This window comes from Schistocerca piceifrons, chromosome X (assembly GCF_021461385.2).
Source record: "Schistocerca piceifrons isolate TAMUIC-IGC-003096 chromosome X, iqSchPice1.1, whole genome shotgun sequence".
NCBI lineage: Eukaryota > Metazoa > Arthropoda > Insecta > Orthoptera > Acrididae > Schistocerca > Schistocerca piceifrons.
This window is the reverse complement of record NC_060149.1, coordinates 339,361,968-339,387,735: the sequence shown is the minus strand read 5'-3', so window position 1 is coordinate 339,387,735 and position 25,768 is coordinate 339,361,968. Positions and strand designations below refer to the sequence as shown.

The 25,768-nt window shown below is 39.7% G+C and overlaps 1 protein-coding gene across 3 annotated transcripts in view; it reads left to right on the top strand.

The window, feature by feature from the left end:
• LOC124722973 (spindle assembly abnormal protein 6 homolog) overlaps positions 1-25,768 on the top strand; it is a 262,501-nt gene that overhangs the window by 115,608 nt on the left and 121,125 nt on the right. For all 3 annotated transcript variants that reach the window (XM_047248141.1, XM_047248142.1, XM_047248143.1), the window contains one exon: positions 23,961-24,029. In XM_047248141.1, the coding sequence (XP_047104097.1) occupies positions 23,961-24,029 (69 nt within the window). The remainder of the gene's footprint in view (positions 1-23,960; positions 24,030-25,768) is intronic.

Below are 25,768 nucleotides of genomic sequence, written 5' to 3'. Positions count from 1 at the left end.
AACATTTACATTTGTTATTTAGTAAACTTTTAAGTGTGTGATGTGTTTTGGCCCAGCTTTATCAAAATCAATCATGAGATTGTGTGAAAACTGCACAAACTACATGAGAATAGGGAATCTGATGTGTACTAAAGTCATTAAGAGGAATCCAGCAAATCTGTAGCCTTGGTCCCCTGCTTTTTGTAATATACCTGGGTAATGTAGGCATGTAATACCAAAGCTATAAAGCTAACTATCAGAAATATCAGATGAAACTTTGTTCAGTTGACCAGCTCACCTTTCACAGACTACCTTGTGATAGTAGCTGCTATTGAAGAAAAATTGTAAAATGGCATTGTCTTAATGGAAAAATTTGAGGAGAAAGGAAAGTGGAAATACACTGATTATTAAAAAATGGGGTAAAGGCATAACAACACAGTTGTAGGACAGTTGCTAAAGGTTTATATTTAAGTATTTAGGCTCTATCATCAGTGCAGTTAGGAAGATGGAAGATTAAAGTAGAGTGAAAGTTAGGGTAGCAGGCCATGTTTGGTGGCTCATACGTGACATTTTTAATTTTTTATAAATTTTCTAGGTCTACCCTCCAATTTGGTTTCATCCCATGTAAAAATGAGCTGTGTAAAATTTGGGCTCAGTAAGATAATGCAAAATATTATATCTGCAGGAAAAATCCATTCATTAATGAAAATAGACTGTTTTCGTTTTCATTTGCTTTAGTTGAATATATTGTCATTTCACCAGTGTCATTGGTAGTGATGCCAAGACAGGTAGAGGGCATAGCGAGCAAGCAATTCCCTTTTTGTGACCGAATGCAGAGCACACTAATAGCCACCATTTCTGCAGGGGTAGCTGTTGTAGCAATGGTAACAATGGCTTCAGTTCATTTACAGCAGGCTTTTTTTTCCGGTGTTCCTCCCATGGAATAAGTGGAAGCAAACTGCCAACTGTTAAACAGCATTAAAGATTTTCTTTTGCAATTTTTGTGTGTGAAAATGCCACACTAGCTGTGTAGGAAGTGATGATTTAGTGGAAAAAAGCACGAATTAAAAAAAAAAAAAAAAAAAAAAAAAAAAAGGCTGAGAAACTGTACCAAAATTACACACAACTATAAAAAAAACACGTTGTTAAAAAACTTGATACTTTTGTCATAGCACTTGCTGATGCTTTAAATGTCATTACTATTGAAGGAGATAAACAGTTTTTGACCAACCAATGGCTGAAAGAATGGCCAGGATTTATGCATGGAATAGATTATCGGCTACTTGAGAAACAGAGAAAAGCATCTGAGTGGGCAGAGGTAACTGGAAATAGGTGAGAGTGAAAAGGATGTGAAATTCAGGAATTCACAAGTTATTTATGATGTTATTGAAAGTAAAATTCCAGTACTCATTTGGCGCAGAAAATTTTACTCATATTTCAGAAATTTAACTTGCTGTCATTCATATATTTTCTGTCATTTTTTCTCACTAACTTGTCAAAATGATTATGGCAAGTTCACATAGTGTTGAATCAAAGTTACTTCATTTCAAGGAACCTCAAGGAACATTGATTGAGAACGCACTCAAAATTTCCATCACCGGTAGCAAAAAAGAGCAGAGGACATCAAGCAGGAATGACTCCCAAGCTTGCAGTTGTATTTGGTAAATTTAGGATCAGTGATAAGGAAGCAGTTCACATCCTGATGGCTGCAATCAAGGTACTATGTAAGCATATGAAGATTTTGCAGTCTATGGGAGCTCTATTCACAAGACCCAGAAAAACTCTACAAGTAAAAGCCTACTGAAATCAAGAACTATTTTAAAGATAAGAAACTGCAAGCTGCTACTGTCCCTTGGGGTTGTATATTGCTATTAGCATTACCAGGTAACAATGTAGATGAACGTCTTTCTGTGATTGTTTCAAATTGTAGTACTGAGGAACTTCTTTTGGAGCCAGCATTGTAGTGTGTGACTGGAAGAGAACAGGCTAGAGCTGCGAATGAAACCCTCACTAAATGGGGTCATCAGAGCAGTGTTAAAGTATGTTCAACATTACAACGTAGGATAAGGAAACTTTTAGGGAGGGGGAGGGGGGAGAGAGGTGTGTGTGTGTGTGTGTGTGTGTGTGTGTGTGTGTGTGTGTGTGTGTGTGTATTTTCTTATAAGATGACCTCTTTATTTATCCGGCAGGCATCACACATATGAAATTATTCTCAAAGTTGTCTTAGAGGGAAATACGGACTATATAATAACCTTTATAAAACATCAAAACATACATTAATAATTTCCAAACTGGAATTCAGTTCAGAAAAGTCTAGGAACACTTGGATCAAGGCAGTGTTTCTTGAATTATCGATTTTGTTAGAGACACTTCGGGAGAACAGCATCCTAGAAAGGATTCAAGAGAGTTTTTAAATTTAACTGTGATCTTCATAGGTGAACTGTGATTTCATAGAGTATGGCTCTATGGATAAAAAGTGAAGTGGCAGTCTATAGATCCTAAGGTATCAGGTTTGATCCCTGGTTAGTTCTAGGATTTTTATCTGCCATTGTTCATTTCTTTTACCTCTGACAGTGTTCAGTGTTTGTTAATGTGAAAAATGCCTAGTTACACCACAGTTCAGAATCCACATTATATTGTAGATCCCCTTATAACTGTCTAGGTCAAACAGTTCAAAGATCGGAGGAAGGCAATGACATACCTCTTCCAACGGGACCATGCCTAGGAAAGCATCATGGTGTTGAAAATGATCTTCAGATTGATGACACCTTCACTTACTTACTTAGTAACTACTTACTTACAGTATCTTTCTGTAGTCCAGGAATCGGATGCCACATGTGGTGGATGGTGAAAGTCATAATTGCTTGAAAATTTTTGTGTTCCATGATGAATTTTGATCACCACCAGAACAAGACAGTGCAATTTGTTTTGTCCGTGTTTTTGTTGAATCATGGTTCTCAGCCCTTGTTGGTTCTCAGCCCATTTTGCAGCCTAAGTTCTGTAACTGTGTTTCAGTCTTCTTCCAAAGCTTTATAAACATGCTTGTATTTGATATTGTGTGTGTGTTTTTACACAAACTGAAAACTCGTTTATCATCCCTGTCTCCTGAATCTGCCGTCTTTGCATTCTCTGATCCTAATTTGTCTCCTGATCCAAAAATGAAAATGGGCAATGCATTGAATCATGAGACAGAAGCACCACATGAAAATATCAAAGTGCTCAAACTCCACAAATCATTAATAATGGGAGTGAACAATTTTTTATAATAAAACAAGGCTATTTGTTACTACATTTGCCTTGAGTAACAGAACCTTCACAGTGGAATGACAATGGAGAATCCCTTTAAACTTTATCACCAGTCAATAAACTGAAAGTTTTGCATGATACATCAGAAAAAGGCCTTATGCTCATCGAGGACTGCGATAAACTATTTACAAAAAATGCAAAACAAGTGTAAATGTGTTTCAGGTTGTATCCGAGTATTGCTGTAAGTTTTCAGGGCATAAAAAAAGACTTCACCAAAGAACAAGGATTTGTAAAATAAAATTTCACTTTCTCATCTTATTTGCTTCACAAACAGTGCACATAGCAGTTTTATAATCAGTTATTAAAGTTAATAGAACAAATTTAATAATTAAGCAATTGGTTACTCATCTCCTTCAGTGTAATTTTGTATTCGTCCTCAAATGTGAATGCCTAGGGGCGTGGCTTCACCTTTTCCTGCGAAGCGCACAGTCTAATTTTTTGTGCAATGGAATAAAACTGTGGGGTAGAACAAAGAAAAGGTCAAACTTGAAAAATAAGAGCCACCCTAAGACTGTGTATTTAATGTAGTCAGCTGGAACATACAGGACATAGTTAGTGGATCATGACCTATGGTGGCGAATTTTGGATATTGACTAAGTGAGCAAGCAAGTCAGATCCGAGCAACAGAGATGAGATACTTCCAGAAAATAGAAAACAAACTTAGAAGGGCCAGTATCCAAAACACACAAATTTTGAAACATTTAAATCCAAAACCCCCGGGAGTAGACCAACCAAGAGCAAGAGCTGAAGTGATTTGGACATAAGCAACACATGTCGAAGGTTCACAAGGTAAGCTTAAATGAAGGAGCTAATGGTAGCTGGCAAGATAAGATGAAGACATGGTAGATTGTAACAGAAGAACCTCTGCCGGACAGAAGACTGTCACTGACATAGACAGTAACCATAACTGCAGACGGGAAGAGATGGAGGTTGCTTGTATCCTATATATGGTGAAGTAGATGAGAAATGGAATAAGTAAGTAAACAAGTAATATAGTTCAACAAAAATAATCAATTTTTGAAAACCTAATATAACTGGATGGACAAAAAAAATATACTCACAAAGTGGTGGCAGGAGAACACACATATAAAATAGGTATTACGTATGCAAACTTTTGTAGCCAGTGGCTCCTCCTGGCAGAAGGGTTGAAGGGGAAGGAAGAGGAGTGAAGGAAACAGACTGGTTGAAGTATAGGAAAAGGGGTAGAGTTTGGAAAAGTTATCCAGAGCCCCAGGTCAAAGGAGACTTACCGGATGGGATGAGAAGGAAAGACTGATTGTTGGGGCTGCACCAGGTAGGATTTGAATGTATTAATCAGCTACTTTGACTAGACCGTGACATCCTAAAATCATGCCCCAAATGAGGTTCATCCTGTCTGAAATTTTGCTCACCACACCTAGAATAGCTTTTTGTCGTCTCCCAATCTTTGCAGTATCATTGTTAGACCCTGTGTTCCTTCTGCACCCATCTCCCTGCCCTATGGCTCCTCCTCCTGTGACTGTCTATGCTGCAAGACTTGCCCTATGCATCCTTCTACCACTACCTATACCAGCCCTGCAACTGGAAAAACATATGCTATCAAAGTGAGTCACCTGTGAAATAGCTGCAGGGTGTATACGACCCGGGACAACCGGGAAAAACCCGGGAATTTTTCATCCGGGAGAAAACCGGGAAAACCCGGGAATTTTTCGGAATTCCCGGGAATTTTTCATTGTTTTAGCTTTCAGTTAAATTTTTGTAATTTTGACTGCAGAATAGATTCTCTAGCAAAGAATGTTATTATATCCTGCTACTGGAGAATGATGCTGCAACAATAAAATATAAGCGAGAAGGAAAAAAATAAAACTTTAGTGGCAAAGGAAATGTGCAATTTACAACAACAAAAAACCGTGCACGCACAAGCGTCTGCAAATAGCAAAAATATGTCAAATGCCGTAGGGCACAGACTAATTCTTCGTAACAATAAACTGCTTGCTATGAGCGTGACGTCACAACTGTTCACATTAGGTTCGTTTGACCAATTGCCAGCGGTCTGTTGCGCATGCGCATTTGACTCGCGTATTAAGCAGTACCTTCTCCCGCTACTTGAAGTTTGGCTGTTAGCTGTATCGGTAGTAGCAGCAAGCAGCCAGATGCAAACGAGAAAAATTTTTCTCGCGCGCCCTAGCTGCCAGATTCACGCTTGCACAGAGTTGTCTGAGTTGTAGTGGGGAGGAGGTTAACCTCCACGTTAGCCGTGTTAACGTTAAGTGATTTCGCTGCTTCTCTTCGTGTACAGCTCCCATGTCAAATGAAAACAAAACGGATTTCTGTGGCCGGGAGCTATCAAGCGAATTAAAATAGATTCACATAATTACGGAGGGCAAAAGTATATTATTAATTTCAGTTTTCTGACTTTATTTTGTTTCCAAGTTAGTAGCAGTCAAGCATTTGCAGAACAGTGAAGTTATTTTTGCAAGTTTGCTAAAGAATTTGGCTTTATTCATCTTTCCGCCGAGGCAATCATTTTATTTGAAACGAAGTGTTTCATTCTACAGTATTGGCTAGTTCCAACAGTTCGCTGAATTTCAAGTGCAATTTCAATTGCACGTTATCATCTTCTGCCATATATGGCATAATGCCGTAATAAAGAACCAAAAATGAGATCGTAGAGTACTGGTACTCCAAGAAAATTTACATCCCAAAAACCACACTGAAAAACTTAATATGAGATGGGACCTACTTCATTGTGAATCTGGAAAAAAGCCAATTTGCACTTCAAGCCGAATTATGCATTTTAGTATGGTTTACGAAATTCCGATGCTCTTTGGAGTATACTCTGATGCACTGTTTCTTTTTATGGTGTAATGTAAGCTCTCTTAGTGCTTTATACACAGGAACATACGGGCTTCCTACACCACTGCAGTTGCACACGCACAATAATGCTTATTTTCTGGCGCTCTCTGGCAACTGGTAAATCGAACCTATTTCTAACAGTCTCCGGATAGTATTACGAACGGTAGTTAGAAAAGCGTTACTTTCAAAGTAAATTTCTTTTTACGCAAGATGAATTGTGTTACGTGTGAGAAAGTGGGATGGATATCTAAATCACAGAGCGGTCGAAACTGAACAGTTTGAGGACCAGCCACTTACAAGACTTTGGAGCCGAGACATTTATGTCATAGTTTTAAATTTTTCTAGCACATTTGTGTGATGTGTCTTAAAGTATAACACACGCAAAAAAAAGATCAATATTACATGTGAAAGCTTAGGTTCTGTTGTAGCGTGTTAATCTTAGATACTAACATTATATGTGAAAGCTTAGCTTTTCTTGTAGATATACGGTACTGTGTACATTAATGTAAACCGTTAACTTTTCCTCTTACGTGATCGCGCCATGTAACTAGTGATCTTGCTATTGGCTGACTATAACACGTGTCATATGCTCTGAATAGCTGCTGTCATCGGCTGACGAGATCTCGTGGCTTGAGATATGACTCGCTTACAAAAGAACATCGCAACCTCGGTTTCAACGCTACGGAAACCAACGCCCTGTGTTTGGTGCAATTCGCATTTATACTTTCGTAATACGAAAATATGCAACGTATATTTTGCTGCAATTCAAAGGTCTTTCCAAAACTTCTCTCTCTCTCTCTCTCTCTCTTTTTTTTATTTTTTTTTATTATTTTTTTTTTATTAAAAGTCTCTCCAAAACTTCTTTGCTCCGTCTTTTTTTTCCGGGAAGTTCTATGCGATTGTATAAAACGTTAACCATTCAAAGGATTGATAAGTTTTACAGTTCCGAGGGAAAATCTACGGAAAACCTGCTGTCACTTAGAACAGAAAAAGTGTATTTTCGCCCGGGAAAAAGCATATTTTTTAAACGAGAAATCCGGGAATAATCAGGGAATTTTTTTCCTTGTCCCCGTATACACCCTGTAGCTGTTATGTAAACACTGTTCTGCCTTTTACATCGGTATGACCACGACCATCTTATCAGTTAGGATGAATGGGCATAGGCAGGGGGTGTAAACTGGTAACACACAATTAACTGTTGCAGAGCATGCACTACAGCATGACAGTTGTGACCTTGGTGCCTGCTTCACCACATGTGCAATCTGGATTCTTCCCCAAGATTACAGTTTCTCAGAACTCCACAGGTGGGAACTGGCACTACATGTCCCTGGTTCTTGCCACACATCTGGCATTAATTTATGTTGATTTCTTTGGTATCAGCTTTTCTTCACAGTAGCTATTCCTTTCTTCACTCTGTTTTAGTTTTCTACATCTTTCATTTTCTGACCTGTCTATTTTACGCCATCTCCTTCCCACCTCTATCACATATAATGCATTTAGCTTTTCGCTCTTATTAACTCCTGCATGATGTTTTAGCAGTAATCTTTGTATTGCATATTACCATATCTTCCACCTTTAAGCTCTCAGGTTTCTAAATCTCGTCCGGTGCAGTCCCCAACAATCAGTCTTTCCGTCTCATCTCATCTGATAAGTCTCCCCTGACTTGAGGTTCTGGGTGACTTTTCCGAACTCTACCCCCTCATCTGAACCTCACCAGTCCTCCTCCTTCAGCCCTCTTCCTTCCACTTCAAACCTTCTGCCAGGTGGAGGAGCCACTGGCTCCTAAAGCTTGCATAGATAATATCATTTTTATATGTCTGTTCTCTTGCTGCCACTTGGTGAGTAGATTTTTTATCTATCCAGTTACATTAAGTAATATAGTTGAAGTAAGCAAAACGAGGATAATGGAATGTAGTCGAATTAAGTCAGGTGATGCTGAGGGAATTAGATTAGGAAATGAGACACTTAAAGTAGTAAAGGAGGTTTGCTATTTAGGGAGCAAAGTAACTGATGATGGTCGAAGTAGAGAGGATATAAAATGTAGACTGGCAATGGCAAGGAAAGTGTTTCTGAAGAAGAGAAATTTGTTAATATTGAGTATAGATTTAAGTGTCAGGAAGTCGTTTCTGAAAGTATTTGTATGGAGTGTAGCCATGTATGGAAGTGAAACGTGGACGATAAATAGTTTTGACGAGAAGAGAATAGAAGCTTTTGAAATGTGGTGCTACAGGATGATTAGATCACATAACTAATGAGGAGGTATTGAATAGAATTGGGGAGAAGAGGAGTTTGTGGCACAACTTGACAAGAAGAAGGGACCGGTTGGTAGGACATGTTCTGAAGCATCAAGGGATCACAAATTTGGCATTGGAGGGCAGCGTGGAGGGTAAAAATCGTAGAGGGAGGCCAAGAGATGAATACACTAAGCAGATTCAGAGGGATGTAGGTTGCAGTAGGTACTGGGAGATGAAGAAGCTTGCACAGGATAGAGTAGCGTGGAGAGCTGCAATAAACCAGTCTCAGGACTGAAGACCACAACAACAACAACAACAACAACAACATTCAGTGTTAGAGCCTTTCCTAATCAAAAGTAGCAGCTCCTATGTCTAATTAGTACTTGTACCCAGTGCAGCTGAGCAGTTACATTGTGTTTTATTTTATCTTACACATTTTTGGAATTTTGAATGATAAATAAAGATTTGTGTATCAAAATACATTAAAGTTCTCTGCATATTTCCATGGTCTTGCCATTATCTGGTGGATTTCCTGCTGTTTACCTAATGAAATGCATTTGTAAGATGCACATGTTACTTGTATGTGGGATAAAAATGAGACAAGAAGTTTGTAAGTCTTCTTGCTCTGGTGGTGAGATATTAACTACAGACCTTAAAGGTGTTTTATACAATTTGAGAAGCAGTTACACATTGCTTACTGTGTAACAGAATATATAATACTTGCTGCGAGCTGCTATAGCAGATCACATATGTTTGTCATTACAATTAGAGTAAAAGGATTTTGCAGCTCTTATAAGCCAAGTATGTTACTGTCAAAACAAATGTTGTAAAAGCTACATCAAAAATACTGAGAACTGTTAATGCTAAGTAATTCTTAGCTTTACATCACCCAACACAGTCAGTGTGAAATTGTTTATTTTAATATTTGAAACAAAATGGTTTCTGAAGAAATTGTTATGAGCAAGATGTAAGTTTTGGCAGATATTTCTCCAACATATACTTTGATCCAGTTACAGAGATTATTTCTATTAAAAATACAAGTAAGAATGGAGGATCCAAATATTCTTTGCAGTTGACTGATAGCTGTTATGTATTAAATAAAGTAATAGCAATTTATTCAGCTTGAGAGTTTTTTTTTTTTTTTTTTCCTTAAGTAATTTTTCTCCTAAATGCTTGTCATGAACAAAAGCTGAGAGCTCTTCACGTAGGTTCATCACATGACCCTTGTTCAGTTTCTATAGTATTTTCACGTTACTGGCTGTATGTTTGATTTTACCAGTTTCAAATGAGGATACAAATAAGAAGTAGGTTTGTTTGGGTCCTTGAAATACATTCTTTGAAATAAAAGTTGTGTGAAAGCTAGAGATCTGAAACAGAGTAAGTATGAATCCAGTGTTGAGGGTTTCGTATGTTAGAAATGCACATGTCACTGTTATGTCAGTGCTATACTGGTTTCGTACCTTCCTGCTATAGTTCAACAAGTATAACGAGTATGAGAATAATGACACTGGATTGCTTCCCACTCATTAACTTTTTCCCTCTTACAGAAGCACACATGAGGATAAGACTATCTTGGACACGGTACAGAAGTAGAGTGTATGATCTTGCTATTGTAGTGTACCACTGCCAGAGCTAAAGTAATGGGCTGTTGTTAATAATCAGGTAATTTCCATTGCAGACCTTTTTAATAATGTTGCTGATACCATTAGTTGCTGCTGCTATTACCGATATCAGCTTATTTTATAACTGATGTGTGAGTGGACGACATACTTATAATATCCCACACTATAGTGACTCTTCCACTATTAACAAAATGTGATGTATGGAGACAAAATGTGACGTACGGAGAACAAAGTACTGTTTACCACCCCTTTCCTGTCGAGGTAGAATGCTGTATAACACATTAATGGAATGAGACTACTAATATGTACTAGTACATCAAGGGCAAAAGTTAAATGTGTTGGAATATATTTTGTTTGTGTTTCCTGTTGCTTGTGGCAAGTTGTGTTGCTTATCATTCATTTCAGTAACTTTTATGAATACTGCTATAAATTTATTTTATTATTTAATTACCATTCAGGAAATGTCTAACCATTATATTGACATACACACACTTTCACCAAGTTACTGAGCCTATGTTGATAGGACACAAGGATCATATTGTCTTCACAGACATAATTAGTGTTAGTATTTATTATTGTTATAATTTCTTTCCTTTCTCAGATGTTATGTCTGGTTAAAAATGGAAAGTGACGCAGACCTTGATCAAGCTTGACTTCCTTTTAACTGTACGGTATATGTTACATTGTATTTAGGAACTTTTGGGTTTTTGAACCTGTATCAATAATTACAGATTTCTATAGTTGTATATATACGTTTGGATGTAGCTGTACTGCGTTGATGTACTGGTGGATATTGTGTGGTATGGCTCCTGTAGTTAATAGTATAATTGGTATAATGTCAACTTTATCCTGATGCCACATGTCCTTGACTTCCTCAGCCAGTTGGATGTATTTTTCAATTTTTTTGTCATGTTTTCTTCTGTATATTTGTTGTATTGGGTATGGATATTTTGATTAGTTGTGTTAATTTCTTCTTTTTATTGGTGAGTATGATGTCAGGTTTGTTATGTGGTGTTGTTTTATCTGTTATAATGGTTCTGTTCCAGTATAATTTGTATTCATCATTCTCCAGTACATTTTGTGGTGCATACTTGTATGTGGGAACATGTTGTTTTATTAGTTAATGTTGTATGGCAAGTTGTTGATGTATTATTTTTGCTACATTGTTATGTCTTCTGGGGTATTCTGTAATTGCTCATATTGTACATTTGCTTGTGATGTGATCTACTGTTTCTATTTGTTGTTCGCAAAGTCTGCATTTATCTGTTGTGGTATTGGGATCTTTAATAATATGCTTGCTGTAATATCTGTTGTTTATTGTTTGATACTGTATTGCAATCGTGAATCCTTCCGTCTCACTGTATATATTGCCTTTTGTTAGCCATGTGTTGGATGCGTCTTGATCGATGTGTGGCTGTGTTAGATGATATGGGTGCTAGCCGTGTAGTGTTTTCTTTTTCCAATTTACTTTCTTTGTATCTGTTGATGTTATGTGATCTAAAGGGTTGTAGAAGTGGTTATGAAATTGCAGTGGTGTAGCCGATGTATTTATATAAGTGATTGCTTTGTGTATTTTGCTAGTTTCTGCTCGTTCTAGAAAGAATTTTCTTAAATTGTCTACCTGTCCATAATGTAGGTTTTTTATATCGATAAATCCCCTTCCTCCTTCCTTTCTGCTTAATGTGAATCTTTCTGTTGCTGAAGGTATGTGATGTATTCTATATTTGTGGTATTGTGATCATGTAAGTGTATTGAGTGCATCTACATCTACATCGATACTCCGCAAGCCACCCAACGGTGTGTGGTGGAGGGCACTTTACGTGCCACTGTCATTACCTCCCTTTCCTGTTCCAGTCACGTATGGTTCGCGGGAAGAACGACTGTCTGAAAGCCTCCGTGCGCGCTCTAAACTCTCTAATTTTACATTCGTGATCTCCTCGGGAGGTATAAGTAGGGGGAAGCAATATATTCGATACCTCATCCAGAAACGCACCCTCTGTGTTACTCCATTTCATTACTCCAAATGAGTAGGTCAATATTGGTATAGAATAAGTATTTATAGCTTTTGTCTTGTTTCTTGCTGTCAATTCTGTTTTCAGTATTTTTGTTAGTCTTTGTCTATATTTTTCTTTTAGTTCTTCTTTAATATTTGTATTATCTATTTCTATTTTTTGTCTGTATCCTAGATATTTATAGGCATCTGTTTTTTGCATCACTTCTATGCAGTCGCTGTGGTTATCCAATATGTAATCTTCTTGTTTAGTGTGTTTTCCCCTGACTATGCTATTTTTCTTACATTTGTCTGTTCCAAAAGCCATATTTATATCATTGCTGAATACTTCTGTTATCTTTAGTAATTGGTTGAGTTGTTGATTTGTTGCTGCCAGTAGTTTTAGGTCATCCATGTATAGCAAATGTGTGATTTTGTGTGGGTATGTTCCAGTAATATTGTATCCATAATTTGTATTATTTAGCATGTTGGATAGTGGGTTCAGAGCAAGGCAGAACCAGAAAGGACTTAATGAGTGTCCTTGGTATATTCCACTCTTGATCTGTATTGGCTGTGATGTGATATTTTTTGAATTTGTTTGGATATTAAGTGTGGTTTTCCAATTTTTCATTACTATGTTTAGGAACTGTATCAATTTCGGATCTACTTTGTATATTTCCAATATTTGTAGTAACTATGAGTGGGGTAAACTATCAAAAGCTTTTTGGTAATGAATGTATGCATAGTGTAGCGACCTTTGTTTAGTTTTAGCTTGATATTTCACCTCTGCATCTATTATCAGTTCCTCTTTACATCCTCGTGCTCCTTTGCAACAGTCTTTTTGTTCTTCATTTATAATTTTGTTCTGTGTTGTATGTGTCATTAATTTCTGTGTAATGACTGAAGTTAATATTTTGTATATTGTTGGTAGGCATGTAGGCATGTTATGGGGCGATATTTTGCTGGGTTTGCTGTGTCTGTCTGATCTTTAGGTTTCAGATAAGTTATTCCATGTGTAAGTGTGTCAGGGAATGTGTATGGGTCTTCAATGTAATTGTTAAATAATTTAGTTAGATGTGAATGTGTTGAGGTGAACTTCTTTAGCCAGAAATTTACTATTTTATCTTTTCCAGGGGTTCCAATTGTGTGTAGAATTAATTGCTCAGGTGACTTCATGTTGCAAAATTATCACTTGAGGCATTTGTGGTATCATCTTGTATGTGTCTGTTTCTGCTTGTATCCACCGTGCATGCCTGTTATGTTGTACTGGGTTTGACGATATGTTGCTCCAGAAGTGTTCCATGTCTGTTATGTTTGGTGGATTGTTTATTTTAATGTGTGTGTTATCTATTGTCTGGTAAAATTTCTTTTGGTTTGTGTTGAATGTTTGATTTTGTTTCCTTCTATTTTCACTTTTTTTGTATCTTCTAAGTCATTTGGCCAATGCTTGTAATTTCTGCTTCTTTTCATCTAATTGCTCTATCGCTTCTTCTTGTGAGATTTTACCCAACCTTTTTCGTTTTTTGTCTGACATTTCATTTCTTATAAATTGTGTTAGCTGTCCGATGTCTTTTCTCAGTTTTTCTATTCTGATCTGTAGCCTGTGTTGCCATGCCGGTTTTGTGGGTTTCTTCTGTTTGTTGGTTGGTTCTGATCTCTGCCTAGTGTGTATATTTAGTGTGCTCCCTTCAAATGTTGTGGGGCACTGTGGCTAAGGTTGTTCTTGTTGTAGCTGTGATACGAAGCCTGGGGACTTCCGCACACATAGAGATGGTGCAGTCAGTGCGCGCCACAGCTCATGGACAGTAATGGGTAAGTTATATTGTGCCGGCTTGGGAACTCACAGGTGTGAAAATACACTCAGAACTATTTATGTCCGAACTGCCGGCAGTGTGTCAGTGAAAGAGACTGTAGGCAAATTCATGGCCACTTCTGGATCACACACCATGAGGTGGTTGATTAGTACTTTATGGCACATGAATAATGTGAAACAGCTGTAGCAAAATAGGTGTGTGGTTGTATCAAAAAAGTCTGGGGTCACCACTATGAGGAACAGGTCACACAATTGTCGTATTAATAACACTGTTTGACATGGGTTCTATTTATGATATTAAAGTATTTGCTTCTAGACCATTTTACCGTGGGAAATTCAAATATGTAAACAAAATATCGTTGTCAGGGATACTTTTTATGTAATATGTATATATATGTATATTCACAATTCATGGCAAACACAGAGACGTTATAGAGAAAAACGGATATGTTGCCGCATCCAGTAGTGATAGAACGTGATAATTTCTTGTGCAACAGCAGGTGGGAAGAATCAGACATCATTAGGCTATCCCCCGCCACACCTATGTCATTAAGACCACCTGAAACATCTTATTAACTCGAACGGCGACAGCCGGTCGCTGCCTCGGCAGTAAAGCTTCGCGCTTCCACGGGGCAGGTGCATCGAGTTTACAACAGTGGTGTTAGCCGCAATTTGTGTCTGTCTTAACGAGTGGGTGTTTTGGCTGACAAGTAACTGTCTGTCATATTTCCGGGTACGGTTGAAATTTTTAGTTCCTGTGTGTAAACTGATTGAGCCTGGTTCTAAAGGTAAAACGACTGCTTGTTTTTACACATCAGCGTTCCTCTAGTTCCCTACTATTAATTTAATACAGGTGTATTACCAAAGTGGTATTTTTAAATTTGCAGAAATACCACGTCGTCGTGGAAGTCGATATAAGCCGGACAAGTTCTGCTTCATCTGTGGGAAGTTCACTTTTGCCAGAAATAGGAAGAAAATTTCTTCAGTCATAAAGAAAGCATACAAACATTACTTTGGAGTAGAGGTAGGAGACCAAGATAAAGAATGGGCATCACATTTCTGTTGTGCTACATGTTACTGCAAACTAATTCGGTGGTGGAAAGGTAAAGAGAATGTGGTGTTGTTTGATGTTCCCATGGTGTGGAGGGACCCTAAGGACCATGTTACTGATTGTTATTTCTGTCTAACAAAAATTCAGGGTTTTACAAACAAAAAGTCGAAGAGGCACATTGTTTACCCAGATCTGCCTTCACCGAGAATACCAGTGCAGCATTCCGACAGCCTTCTAGTACCTTCAAGGGCTCGAGGTCAAATTCCGAGTAACAGTGGAATAAGTAGTACTGAAGAAATCACAGATGATGAATCTTTATATCACTGCAAAAGTGAGTCATCGCCACATTTGTTAACACAGGCAGATTTAAAAGATTTAGTACGTGATCTAGAACATCTTGGTTCAAGATTACAAGAGTATAATCTACTGCACCAAAGTACTAAAATCAGTGTGTTCAGGCACAGAGAACATGCCTTTATTTCTTATTTTTCAACTGACGAAGCACTGACATTTTGCAATGACGTTGCTGGCCTGATGAAAGTGCTGAACTTCAGTTATATTTCACAGGAGTGGAGACTTTTCATAGATGCATCGAAAACAAGTCTGAAGGGTGTTTTGATCCATAACGGAAATAAAGTACCCTCTGTTCCAGTAGCTTACGCTAGTTTGACAAAAGAGAGTTACGAATTCGTACAAAGGATGCTAAATTCATTAAAATACAATGAACACAAATGGAAAATATGTGCAGATTTCAAGGTAATTGCTATGACACTGGGAATGCAACAAGGCTACACAAAGTATGTCTGTTTTCTTTGCGAGTGGGATAGTCGAGACCGAAATTCTCACTACGTGAAAAAGAAATGGCCTAGGCAAAGATGGAAAGTTGGCGAAAAGAATGTACAACGTGAAAGTCTGGTAGCTCCTGAATATATACTACTTCCACCGCTTCACATCAAACTTGGCCTGATGAAACAATTCGTGAAGGCCATGGATCCAACAGGCTGTGGGTTTGCATATCTAGCTACCAAATTCCCCCGTCTTTCAGCTGCAAAAATAAAGGAAGGTGTATTTGTAGGCCCACAAATCAGGGAGCTGCAGAAAGATGCAAATTTTGAAGCATGTTTAACCGATAAAGAAAAAACCGCACGGAACTGTTTCAAGATGGTGTCGGAAAACTTCCTCGGAAGAAGAAGAGCTACTAACCACAAAACAATGGTGAAGGATACGATCAAAGCATATCAGGATTTGGTGTGCAATATGTCTTTGAGGGTACATATTATGGACTCTCTTCTGGACTACTTCACAGAGAGTTGTAGTGACGTATCAGATGAACATGGGGAAAGATTCCATAAAGACATTTCTACCACAGAATGGCGCTATGAAGGGAAGTGGGTACCTTCTATGTTAGCAGATTATTGCTGGAATATCATTCGAGAGAAGAAAGATTCACGATACAAGAGAAAAAAGTGATGTGCATTACAAGGCAGTGGCTCATTGTCTGTCAATTTTCTGTAATTTCTCATGTCAAATAAATGCTTCAAAGTGTATACACAAAGGTTACTGTGTTATATGTTAGATCCTACCCTCCATTAATGTGATGAACTTATAACATCATAAAGATGTGCATTTGTTTGTCGAATTTCGCCTCACCGTTGCTGCACTATATCAGAAACTGAAAAGAGATATAAAATTGCGATTACTCATAAACTATCTCTGACAGAAAAAAACCAAAAACAGTTTTCAATTCAGCGCTCAAAATACAACTAGGATCACAATATTTTTTATCAGAAATAGAAAAAAAGGTTTTTTTTGTAGAACAGTGTAACCTGAACACCACTTTATATGAAACTCTGTATTTATTAACAACACTGTACACAATACACCATTACATGCCAAGTGCCGGAATAAGACTAAAGAACAAACCACAATGGTGGCACAAGATTGGAAAGTCACGGTTTTGGTTATTTATAGATAGCACGTTGCGTCGACACACAATTCTGGTAGTTGATGATTGGCACAGTGTTTTATTTTCTTGTATACAGTTTCATTTGAAGCTATTTTCCAATGCCCATTTCTTCATATTGTTTGTTTATGCATGTCCTAATTATCTCTATTCTGTCTTGAGTATCCTGTCCAATTTCTGCTGTAGTAGTTGTTTTGAAAGTGGCTTCAGCTGCAATCTTTATTACTGGTTGTATAACTCTTTTTTAAAAAAATTGATTTTGCAGCTATTGATAGGCATTTTTGGTTGAGTTTTTGGCTATAATTCACTTGGTTCAGTTTTGCTTCTATTTTGCCATGCTGGTGTCTCATTTAGGTTGTATGGTATGGTTTCACCTAAATATTTAAATTTGTTTAAAAGACTGTACCAGTTATTCTATATCATCTGGTAGTTTAACGGTTTCTTATTTGTTGATATTTGTCATTTTTAGTTAGGATCTACGACCCACATCAGTTGTTTGTTCTATTGGTTTTTATATTCTTTTTCTGTGACGGAGTGAATTTGATTTCCTTCAGTACTTTAACATTGTAAATTTCCCTGTAGAAACTAGTACAGAAATGGTCTAGCTGCCATTCTCCCTTCCTCTGACTTGGATGTTTCCATTTTTTAAGCTTATTTAGCTTCCTCTTGAAGTATGATGATGTAATACGAGGTTGTGTTCTCTGCAGATTTCCAGAAATTTTTGGTTATTCTTGTTTGTGGAGTTATCTGGAATCCACTTTCCAGTTATATTTTTATATTTGCTTTCTATTTCCCAACTGGGTATTGAAGTCTCCCAATAAGATTTTTATATTCCTTTTATTTATTCTGCTCCCAAAATTTATCTACCTGCGCCCCCCCCCACTTGTTTTTGGTGGGGGGGGGGGGGGAGGTGGGGTGGCATTTAGGAGCATTTATTATTGTGTAAGTTTTATTCATTGTTTTAAAAACAAAGTTCAAGTTGCAGTTCTAGGTGATATTGGTTGAAAATTACTTATTGAATGTATTATTTTTATATTTACTATATTTTTAAAAAATCAGGAAAATATACACTGCTAACTGGTCAGTCATTGTATTGGTAAATAATAATCATTATCATGTACAACAGTTGTGTATGCAGCAGCAGTGCCACGAGTCCTCAATTATACTTGTGAACTCGTATGCTCTCTCCTTTCTGTGTTGGTATAGTCCACTTGTATAAGATAAGATGAAGCAATGAGTTTTTGGGGAAATGAAAAACGGAATTTCTTTGTTCAGCCAACTAAATGAATTTTGTCCAGTCAATTATTAATTGTGCTAAATGAGAACAACAAATTTTGATGGGAATGCAGAAATAGAAAATATCTGTAATCTACAGCAGTTGCCGAACTTGGAATATTCTTCCACTCAAGTTGATAAAGAGTTCAACCACTGAAATGAATTCCTCATCACTGGCCAGTTACTTAGGAAACAGTAGAAAAAGTGTGTTCATTTATGATTTTGTAGAAAACACCCATTGAAACAGCCTCCTCTTTGGGAACATGAGACAAAGGAATTGTGCTGCATCTACTGACGCACTTCTCTCTACTTGACAGGGAAAATTCTCAAAAAGTGGGGAAAGGTGCTGATACACTACACTATAAGCCATCTTTTAGATATCTTATGTTGTTAGGTGCTAAGGACATCTCAGTGGTTATCAGTGGAATATATATGGATGCCTGCCATATGTCACAAAATGTCTTGCGATTTCTTCTTTTTACCATACTTGCCCACCTAAGCAGAAAGTAAAGGAGAAAATAAATATAGGCTCTACTGATATGACATACCCAATTTTCCAGTGGAACTGATATGGTTTGAGGAACTATATGTGTGGAAGTTATATTTCAGCGGAAAAGGAGACATGCTTGAAATTATCTTCAAGCTAACATTCTGTTAGACTGATGTAGTAAGAGATTGGCACTTCCTCAATAACAGTTTCATTATAATACATTTTCTGTCGCTTACTACATGAATAAGACAAATTCGATGGTGCTGGTATAACAGACCAATTGTCATTCACTGTATAGTTGCTTGTGGAATATATAATACAGATGTAGAGGAGCTAATGTGGGAATGGCTGTATTCATCAGCAACAAAGACCATATGTCACTTACTGCTGTCACTACTGAATACGCTGGGCATATGCTGGCTTCAGAGTCAATCACCGCTACTGACCTGTCATCCTCTTCTTCCTCAGTCACATGTGGCACTTCAACACTATCCAGTGAATAGCTTATGACCTCTATTTGTGTGACCACTTTCCTGTCTGGGCTTATCAAGCATCCGGATGTTTCCTAAAAGAATTTTGCCAAGATTAACTCTAGGCAGGGATGACTGGATTCTGTGTACTCAGTCAGACATGTTGAACACACAGAGGGTATCTGAGACTCAGCAAATTACATTAAAATTGTGATCTGCCAGTCCAATGACACATCAATAGATCAACTTGGGCTTCGTATTTGAAATGACAATTGCTTCTATGTTCTTGAGTGAGTGGTTCTGCAAAGGTTCAAGTACAGAGAAATGTCAGCACTATATTTTGGGTTGATAGGGTTGAACTACGATGAATCTTTAAAGATAATGGAAACCATAGTTTTTGGGCGGTACATCAGAAACTAGCAGTTCAGCCACAGCAGTGGAAGGCACTGATGTGCACTACATACCAGCATACCGACTGCAGCATGGGGCTTTTCAAACAGCATGAGGCAGATTAGGCCAAGCACCATGATACTGCAACCAAAGCTGTATAAAAGAACTCTTGCAGATCAAAGCAAGCCGTTTCACACCCCTGGGCCACAGATTTGTTACACAGAGTACAACTGGAAACAGCATGTTGGCACAAGAAGTGAGGTGTGAATGGGTGCAGATAATTATTTGAGCACAGGGACTAGCAGTCGAGCAGTGCCTACTGTGTCAAGAGGGCCATGCTGGTAGTTTGACATGCGACAGCACGCAGCCACTACAAGTCTGGGCATCCATAACTGCACTGATCATACTTCTCCACCAACAGGCTGCTTCCTGGTCCCCTCCAGGACCTGCCAGACTCCAATCCTGGAGGGCGGTACAGTCACCCATCCTTCCATTCTGGTACAGGCACCCAGGTGCCACACCACATCCCTCTGTGAGGTGGCTTCCACCTCTGGAGGCTGACACACCTTCATGTAACTTGGTAGTCTTGAGTGCCACTGCCTCCATCTGTGTACGGCCGAGTCCCACTTATGGGGCCACACGCTGCTGTGTAAGCTAGTGGAGTCAGCAGCGTGGCAGCCATCAACCTTCTGCTGCCTCGCACTATCCTCACCATGTGCTGCAAGAGTGTGCGAGCATCACCTTCACAGATATGCTACCAGTGTAATCAAATAAGTGCCAATAAAACATGTTGCCTTTTGATGCTATCTGTCTAAGCTACCAACGATCTGGTCCTGCAACCTTACCATTCCCCCATGACCAAACCCCACACAGAAGTGGACTTACACCCCTGGAAAGCTTTGTCTGGTGTCAGGAATTGGATTGACAATGCCTACAGCTGCTGTCCGTAGAGGAGGATGAGGTAGGGGTGGGGATGGGGATGATGGGGGGAGGGGGGGGGATAGGGGGGTTGAAACTAATGTGAGGTTGCAGTTTCGTTGACACAGGAATTAGTGCAGCCTTTTGTTTATGTTTGTTTTTACTGCAAGTATTATAGAGAGACATTGGATCATTTGCCAAATGTGTAATTATATTGGTAAATACAGTATGTGGAGGGTAGTTGCAGAATGTTCTGTGGGCATGTATGAGGGGCAGTCAAATGAAAATCGAACATCCGGCACAACAGAACCATGGAATGCTTCCATTCAAAAGTAGTCACCACATATGTTAAGACATTTATACCACTGGGAGAGAAGACAATAGGGGGATGAGACAATCACTTCCTGTTTCGTAGAATGTGATCGGCCACTGACAGATCCACAACCGCACCTGCTCTTCCACTTCCTCATTAGATTAAAACTGACATTGTGCATTTCTTTTTTCAGGTCACCGAAGATGTAACAATGACACTGTGAGAGATCCGGACTGTGTGGAGGATTTTGCAGCGTTTCCCAATCAAATCACTGAAGCCTAGTGTTCATCCAATTGGCAATGGGGAGGCGGGTGTTATCGTACAACAGGATAGTAATGAGTGTATGGCATTGGTGGCCGCGAGACCCCTTGCAGGGCGGTTCGGCCGCTGCTCCACAAGTTCTTTAACGCCACTACGACGACTTGCAAGTGAATGAGGATGAAATGATGATGAAAGACACACAACACTCAGTCATCTCGAGGCAGAGAAAATCCGCGACCCCGCCGGGAATCGAACCCGGGACCCCGTGCGCGGGGAGCAAGAACGCTACCGCAAGACCACGAGCCGCGGACGTACAACAGGATGATTCTGTCCGACAACCCCGAGGGCGATTGGCCAAGTCAAACATCACACATCTCTCTCGCTAAAGAAATTCGGCTGTTCACACAAGTTTCGGTGAGGTGGTGATGACCTTTTTCGTCGGCTTCAGGAGCCCACTACTCATTGAGTTCCTTGAGCATGTAACCACACTCAGTGTGCAGTATTCGGAAAAACTTTGCAGAAGCTCCAACAAGCCATGAAGTTAAAATTCCCAAGAATGCTGCCAGACTGAATCATCATGCTTCACAATAATGCCCGCCCCACACCAGCAATCGGACAAAGGCTATGGTTCAGTGATTTGGTTGGGAAACACTGTGACATCCTCTGAACAGCAGCTTTCTACAAAACAGGACTTGATCACCTTGTCTCCCAGTGGGATAAATGTGTGATGTTTACTTTTGAATGAAACATTCCATGGTCCCCTTGTGGTCAGTGTTCAGTTTCCGTCTGACTACCCATTATAAATAAGAATGTTAGGTTTGTAACATGTGTTATCACGAGCAAGGACTATGGCTGACTGTCTAAGACTACATAAGGTTTCAGTCATGTGTTCAAGGGGCAAAGCTGAGTGCTGTCAAATAATACTCATTGTTTTCAGTGTGTAGGGTAGTAATTATGAGCAACCATTTAGGCAGGGTAGTTAAGTTACAGAAGGAAGTATTCTGATAGTGTTAAGTTTAAGTGCCTTCCTCATAATGTGATTTTAGTTTGCTGTTTTGTTGTATTTCATGAATAGAGCTTACATGGTGCCAAGGTTTGAGAACTGTAAGATAAGAACAATAGTGTGTGCTGTTTGGAGCTAGCAGTAGTGTTGAGGAAGGAATATGGGCTGGTATGTGAAGTAGTGAAAAGTGTTGGGATAATAATATGTTTGTTTCCTTGTTGTTGGTGTTTGTGTAATTGATAAAGGGTAATCTTGTCATGGATAATACCTCTTAGAGCAGAGTTTTCAGTACCACAAGGAGCTACCAGAAAGGAGATATTGGAAATTGTAAAAGGCGAAGTAGATAAGCTATGAGCAGACAATGTAAATTTGAAACTTCCTGGCAGATTAAAACTGTGTGCCCGACCGAGACTCGAACTCGGGACCTTTGCCTTTCGCGGGCAAGTGCTCTACCAACTGAGCTACCGAAGCACGACTCACGCCCGGTACTCACAGCTTTACTTCTGCCAGTACCTCGTCTCCTGCCTTCCAAACTTTACATTCTGGAATGTAAATTTGTCTGAGAGGTTAGGAGTAGATCACATGAAGAAGGTGGAGTGGTGATATTTGCATTAGAGTTACTGCAGAGTATGCAGAAAAGAGGCAGAAAGAATTTGATAACTGGTCGATTGAAAACATGGCGTGGGAGATGAGGACTAGGAAGATATTAGGGAAGATGGAAAGAAGAGTCAGATATGGCAGAGGAGGAGAAAGTTGAAAGGGAGGGAAGCAGGCCTGTGTCTAGTTTACCTCTTCCCACAGTATGTCCAGTTGGCACGAATATAGTTAAACTTGCCAATCCTGGTTAGACACTTGGTGAGACCACCTTATGAATGGGAAGATAAAGGTAATTAATGAAGAGGGTAATGACATTGCTCATAGTTGACTTAGTGCACAGGATACTAAAGTTGTTGATGTTAAGGAAGTAATGCAGCAGTATCATATCAGATATTATGTGGAATTGTGGAGTCTGGAGGAACTTCAGTGCCAAAGTAAATGTGGGTTGTATGAAAGTGAATAAGTGTGTGGATATCAACATGGGTGGTGCAAGTGCAGTAATATCTACCTCATGGGGTGATAGTGGGTGTTGTTTAGAGGCCATGGGGCCTGGGCCACATGTACAGTAAGGTACAGATGCCACTTATTTTTGCATCATGCAGAGTGCCAATGCCAATTACGAGGTTGTTATAGGGATAAGGAATGCACAAGAAGCTGTTGATGTTGCAAATGCTGCAGAAAAAATCGTACAGACAGCCATACTTCCTTAGAAACAGGGTGAATGTAGGGAAATGAAGAGAAGATGTGGGCATGAAGTTGATGATCAAGCCAACAAAATGGCATCTGTTGAGGAGTATCTTCTCTTTGCTACAGCTGGTGAATCACATCTTGCATGAAGCAACAATTCTTTATTCTACATATCATAACTTTTTGGTCATCCCATTTACCAGCATTCACTATTCAGTATGGAACTTCTTCACAAGTTGACAATGAGCAATAATGTCATTTGGGATGCATGCAAAGTAGGAGTTAGTGGTACTGGGTGTGACCAAATTGTGGTTATTAACCAAGAGTAAAATTATTTGCTTCCATGCTCACTAAAATGATGCTCAGTTACTTTCTTGTATTGAGGTACAGAATGAATGGTGCTCCATATTATAGTTCAGTACTTGTTTTTATCATACCTAGGCTAAGAGAAACAGCTCTGTTGTACATACTGACAGATATAAGCAATTGAACACCCTCACATACTCTTTGGTAATTGCTGGATATGTTCTAAAGATAAAACGGCTACAGTAATGCAATTTTTGATGTAAAGTTGCAAGTGATTTCAAGGTAACTCTAGGAGATGAAACTTCAAAATAGTCTTGACTAATTTTTTTTTTTTCCCCCACCATCCTTTATCCACTGAGCTTGCAGTTCTCCTGTCTGGGAAGAAATTCCTTAACATCTTTCTTTCTTTTTATTTACTTCATGTTCATTAATGTGACCCTTTTAATACCTTTTGTAGGATTTTATGGACGTGTCATCTCGGACCGCCGATCAGGAAAGAAGACTTTGCAAACTGGAGAAAGAAAATGTAATTACAATTTTACCTACCTTTCTACAATAGAATATAATGTTGGAAGTATTTAACATAGTTGGTCTGTATAGTACTAACAGTGTGTGTGTGTGTGTGTGTGTGTGTGTGTGTGTGTGTGTGTGTGTAGGGGGGGGGGCGCTCTATTTCAGAAAGTTTCATTTTTATCTGAAGGTTTTTGTTTCTGGATCAAACAGAACAAACTATTTACAGTTGTATAAAAAAAATAAAATTCCGACCAGAAATTTATTTAGTTCTCAAAGAGATTGATAAGTGAGACAATACTAATTTTGAGGTTGTGATTTTTTTCCCAGGAAAACTGATAAATAAACATAAACATAAAAACTTTTGGAACAATATGGGGAAGAGGGGGATGTCACACACACACACACACACACACACACACACACACACACACACACAACCGTAATCGTAGGATTTATGTTTGTTGTGTATGAGGCTTTTGTGAATTGTTTGGTAGGTGGCACATAAATGGGCTTTTGTGAATTGTTTGGTAGATGGCGCACAAATGATAATGATACCCAAACTATGAAATATTGGGCTGTTGAATGTGTAGTCCAGTACACACACAGAAATTCTTCATAGGAGCAGGATAAATTCTTTCAATGATTGAATTATTTAGGAAGAAAGGAGACAAATCATCGAAAGGCAGAAGCGTTACATTGTCGACAGGTACATAAACAAAAGATACAGAGCTTTGGCTCTCTTCACTCCCCCTCTCACTCCCCCTCTCACTCCCCCTCCCCCTCTCCGTCCCCCCACTCCCCCTCCGCCTCTCCCCCTACCTCTCCCCTCCATCCCCCTCCCCCTACCTCTCCCCCTCCATCCCCCTCCCCCTACCTCTCCCCCTCCATCCCCCTCCCCCTCCATCCCCCTCCCCCTACCTCTCCCCCTCCCCCTACCTCTCCCCCTCCATCCCCCTCCCCCTACCTCTCCCCCTCCATCCCCCTCCCCCTACCTCTCCCCCTTCATTCCCCTCCCCCTCCATCCCCATCCCCCTCTCCCTACCCCTCTCCCTACCCCTCTCCCTACCCCTCTCCCTACCCCTCTCCCTACCCCTCTCCCTACCCCTCTCCCTACCCCTCTCCCTACCCCTCTCCCTACCCCTCTCCCTACCCCTCTCCCTACCCCTCTCCCTACCCCTCTCCCTACCCCTCTCCCTACCCCTCTCCCTACCCCTCTCCCTACCCCTCTCCCTACCCCTCTTCCCCCCTCTTCCCCCCCCCTTCCCCCCTCTTCCCCCTCTTCCTTCTTCTTCCCCCCTCTTCCCCCCCTCTTCCCCCCTCTTCCCCCCTCTTCCCCCCTCTTCCCCCCTCTTCCCCCCTCTTCCCCCCCTCTTCCCCCCTCTTCCCCCCCTCTCCCCCCCTCTCCCCCCCTCTTCCCCCCCTCTTCCCCCCTCTTCCCCCCTCTTCCCCCCCTCTCCCCCCCTCTCCCCCCCTCTTCCCCCCTCTTCCCCCCCCCTCTTCCCCCCTCTTCCCCCCTCTTCCCCCCTCTCTTCCCCCCTCTTCCCCCCTCTTCCCCCTCTCTTCCCCTCTCTCCCCTCTCCCCCCTATCCCCCCTCTGCCACCCATCTTTTCTGTGCCACACTAAAGGTATGTGAAGAATAATATAGGAAATTTGTGCTTTTAGTATTATATTTATGAATGTCATTGTTTCCAAACTGCAATTGACTGTTGACAACAAACTTCATAAGGGAGTAAATGTACTGTGAGACTGTT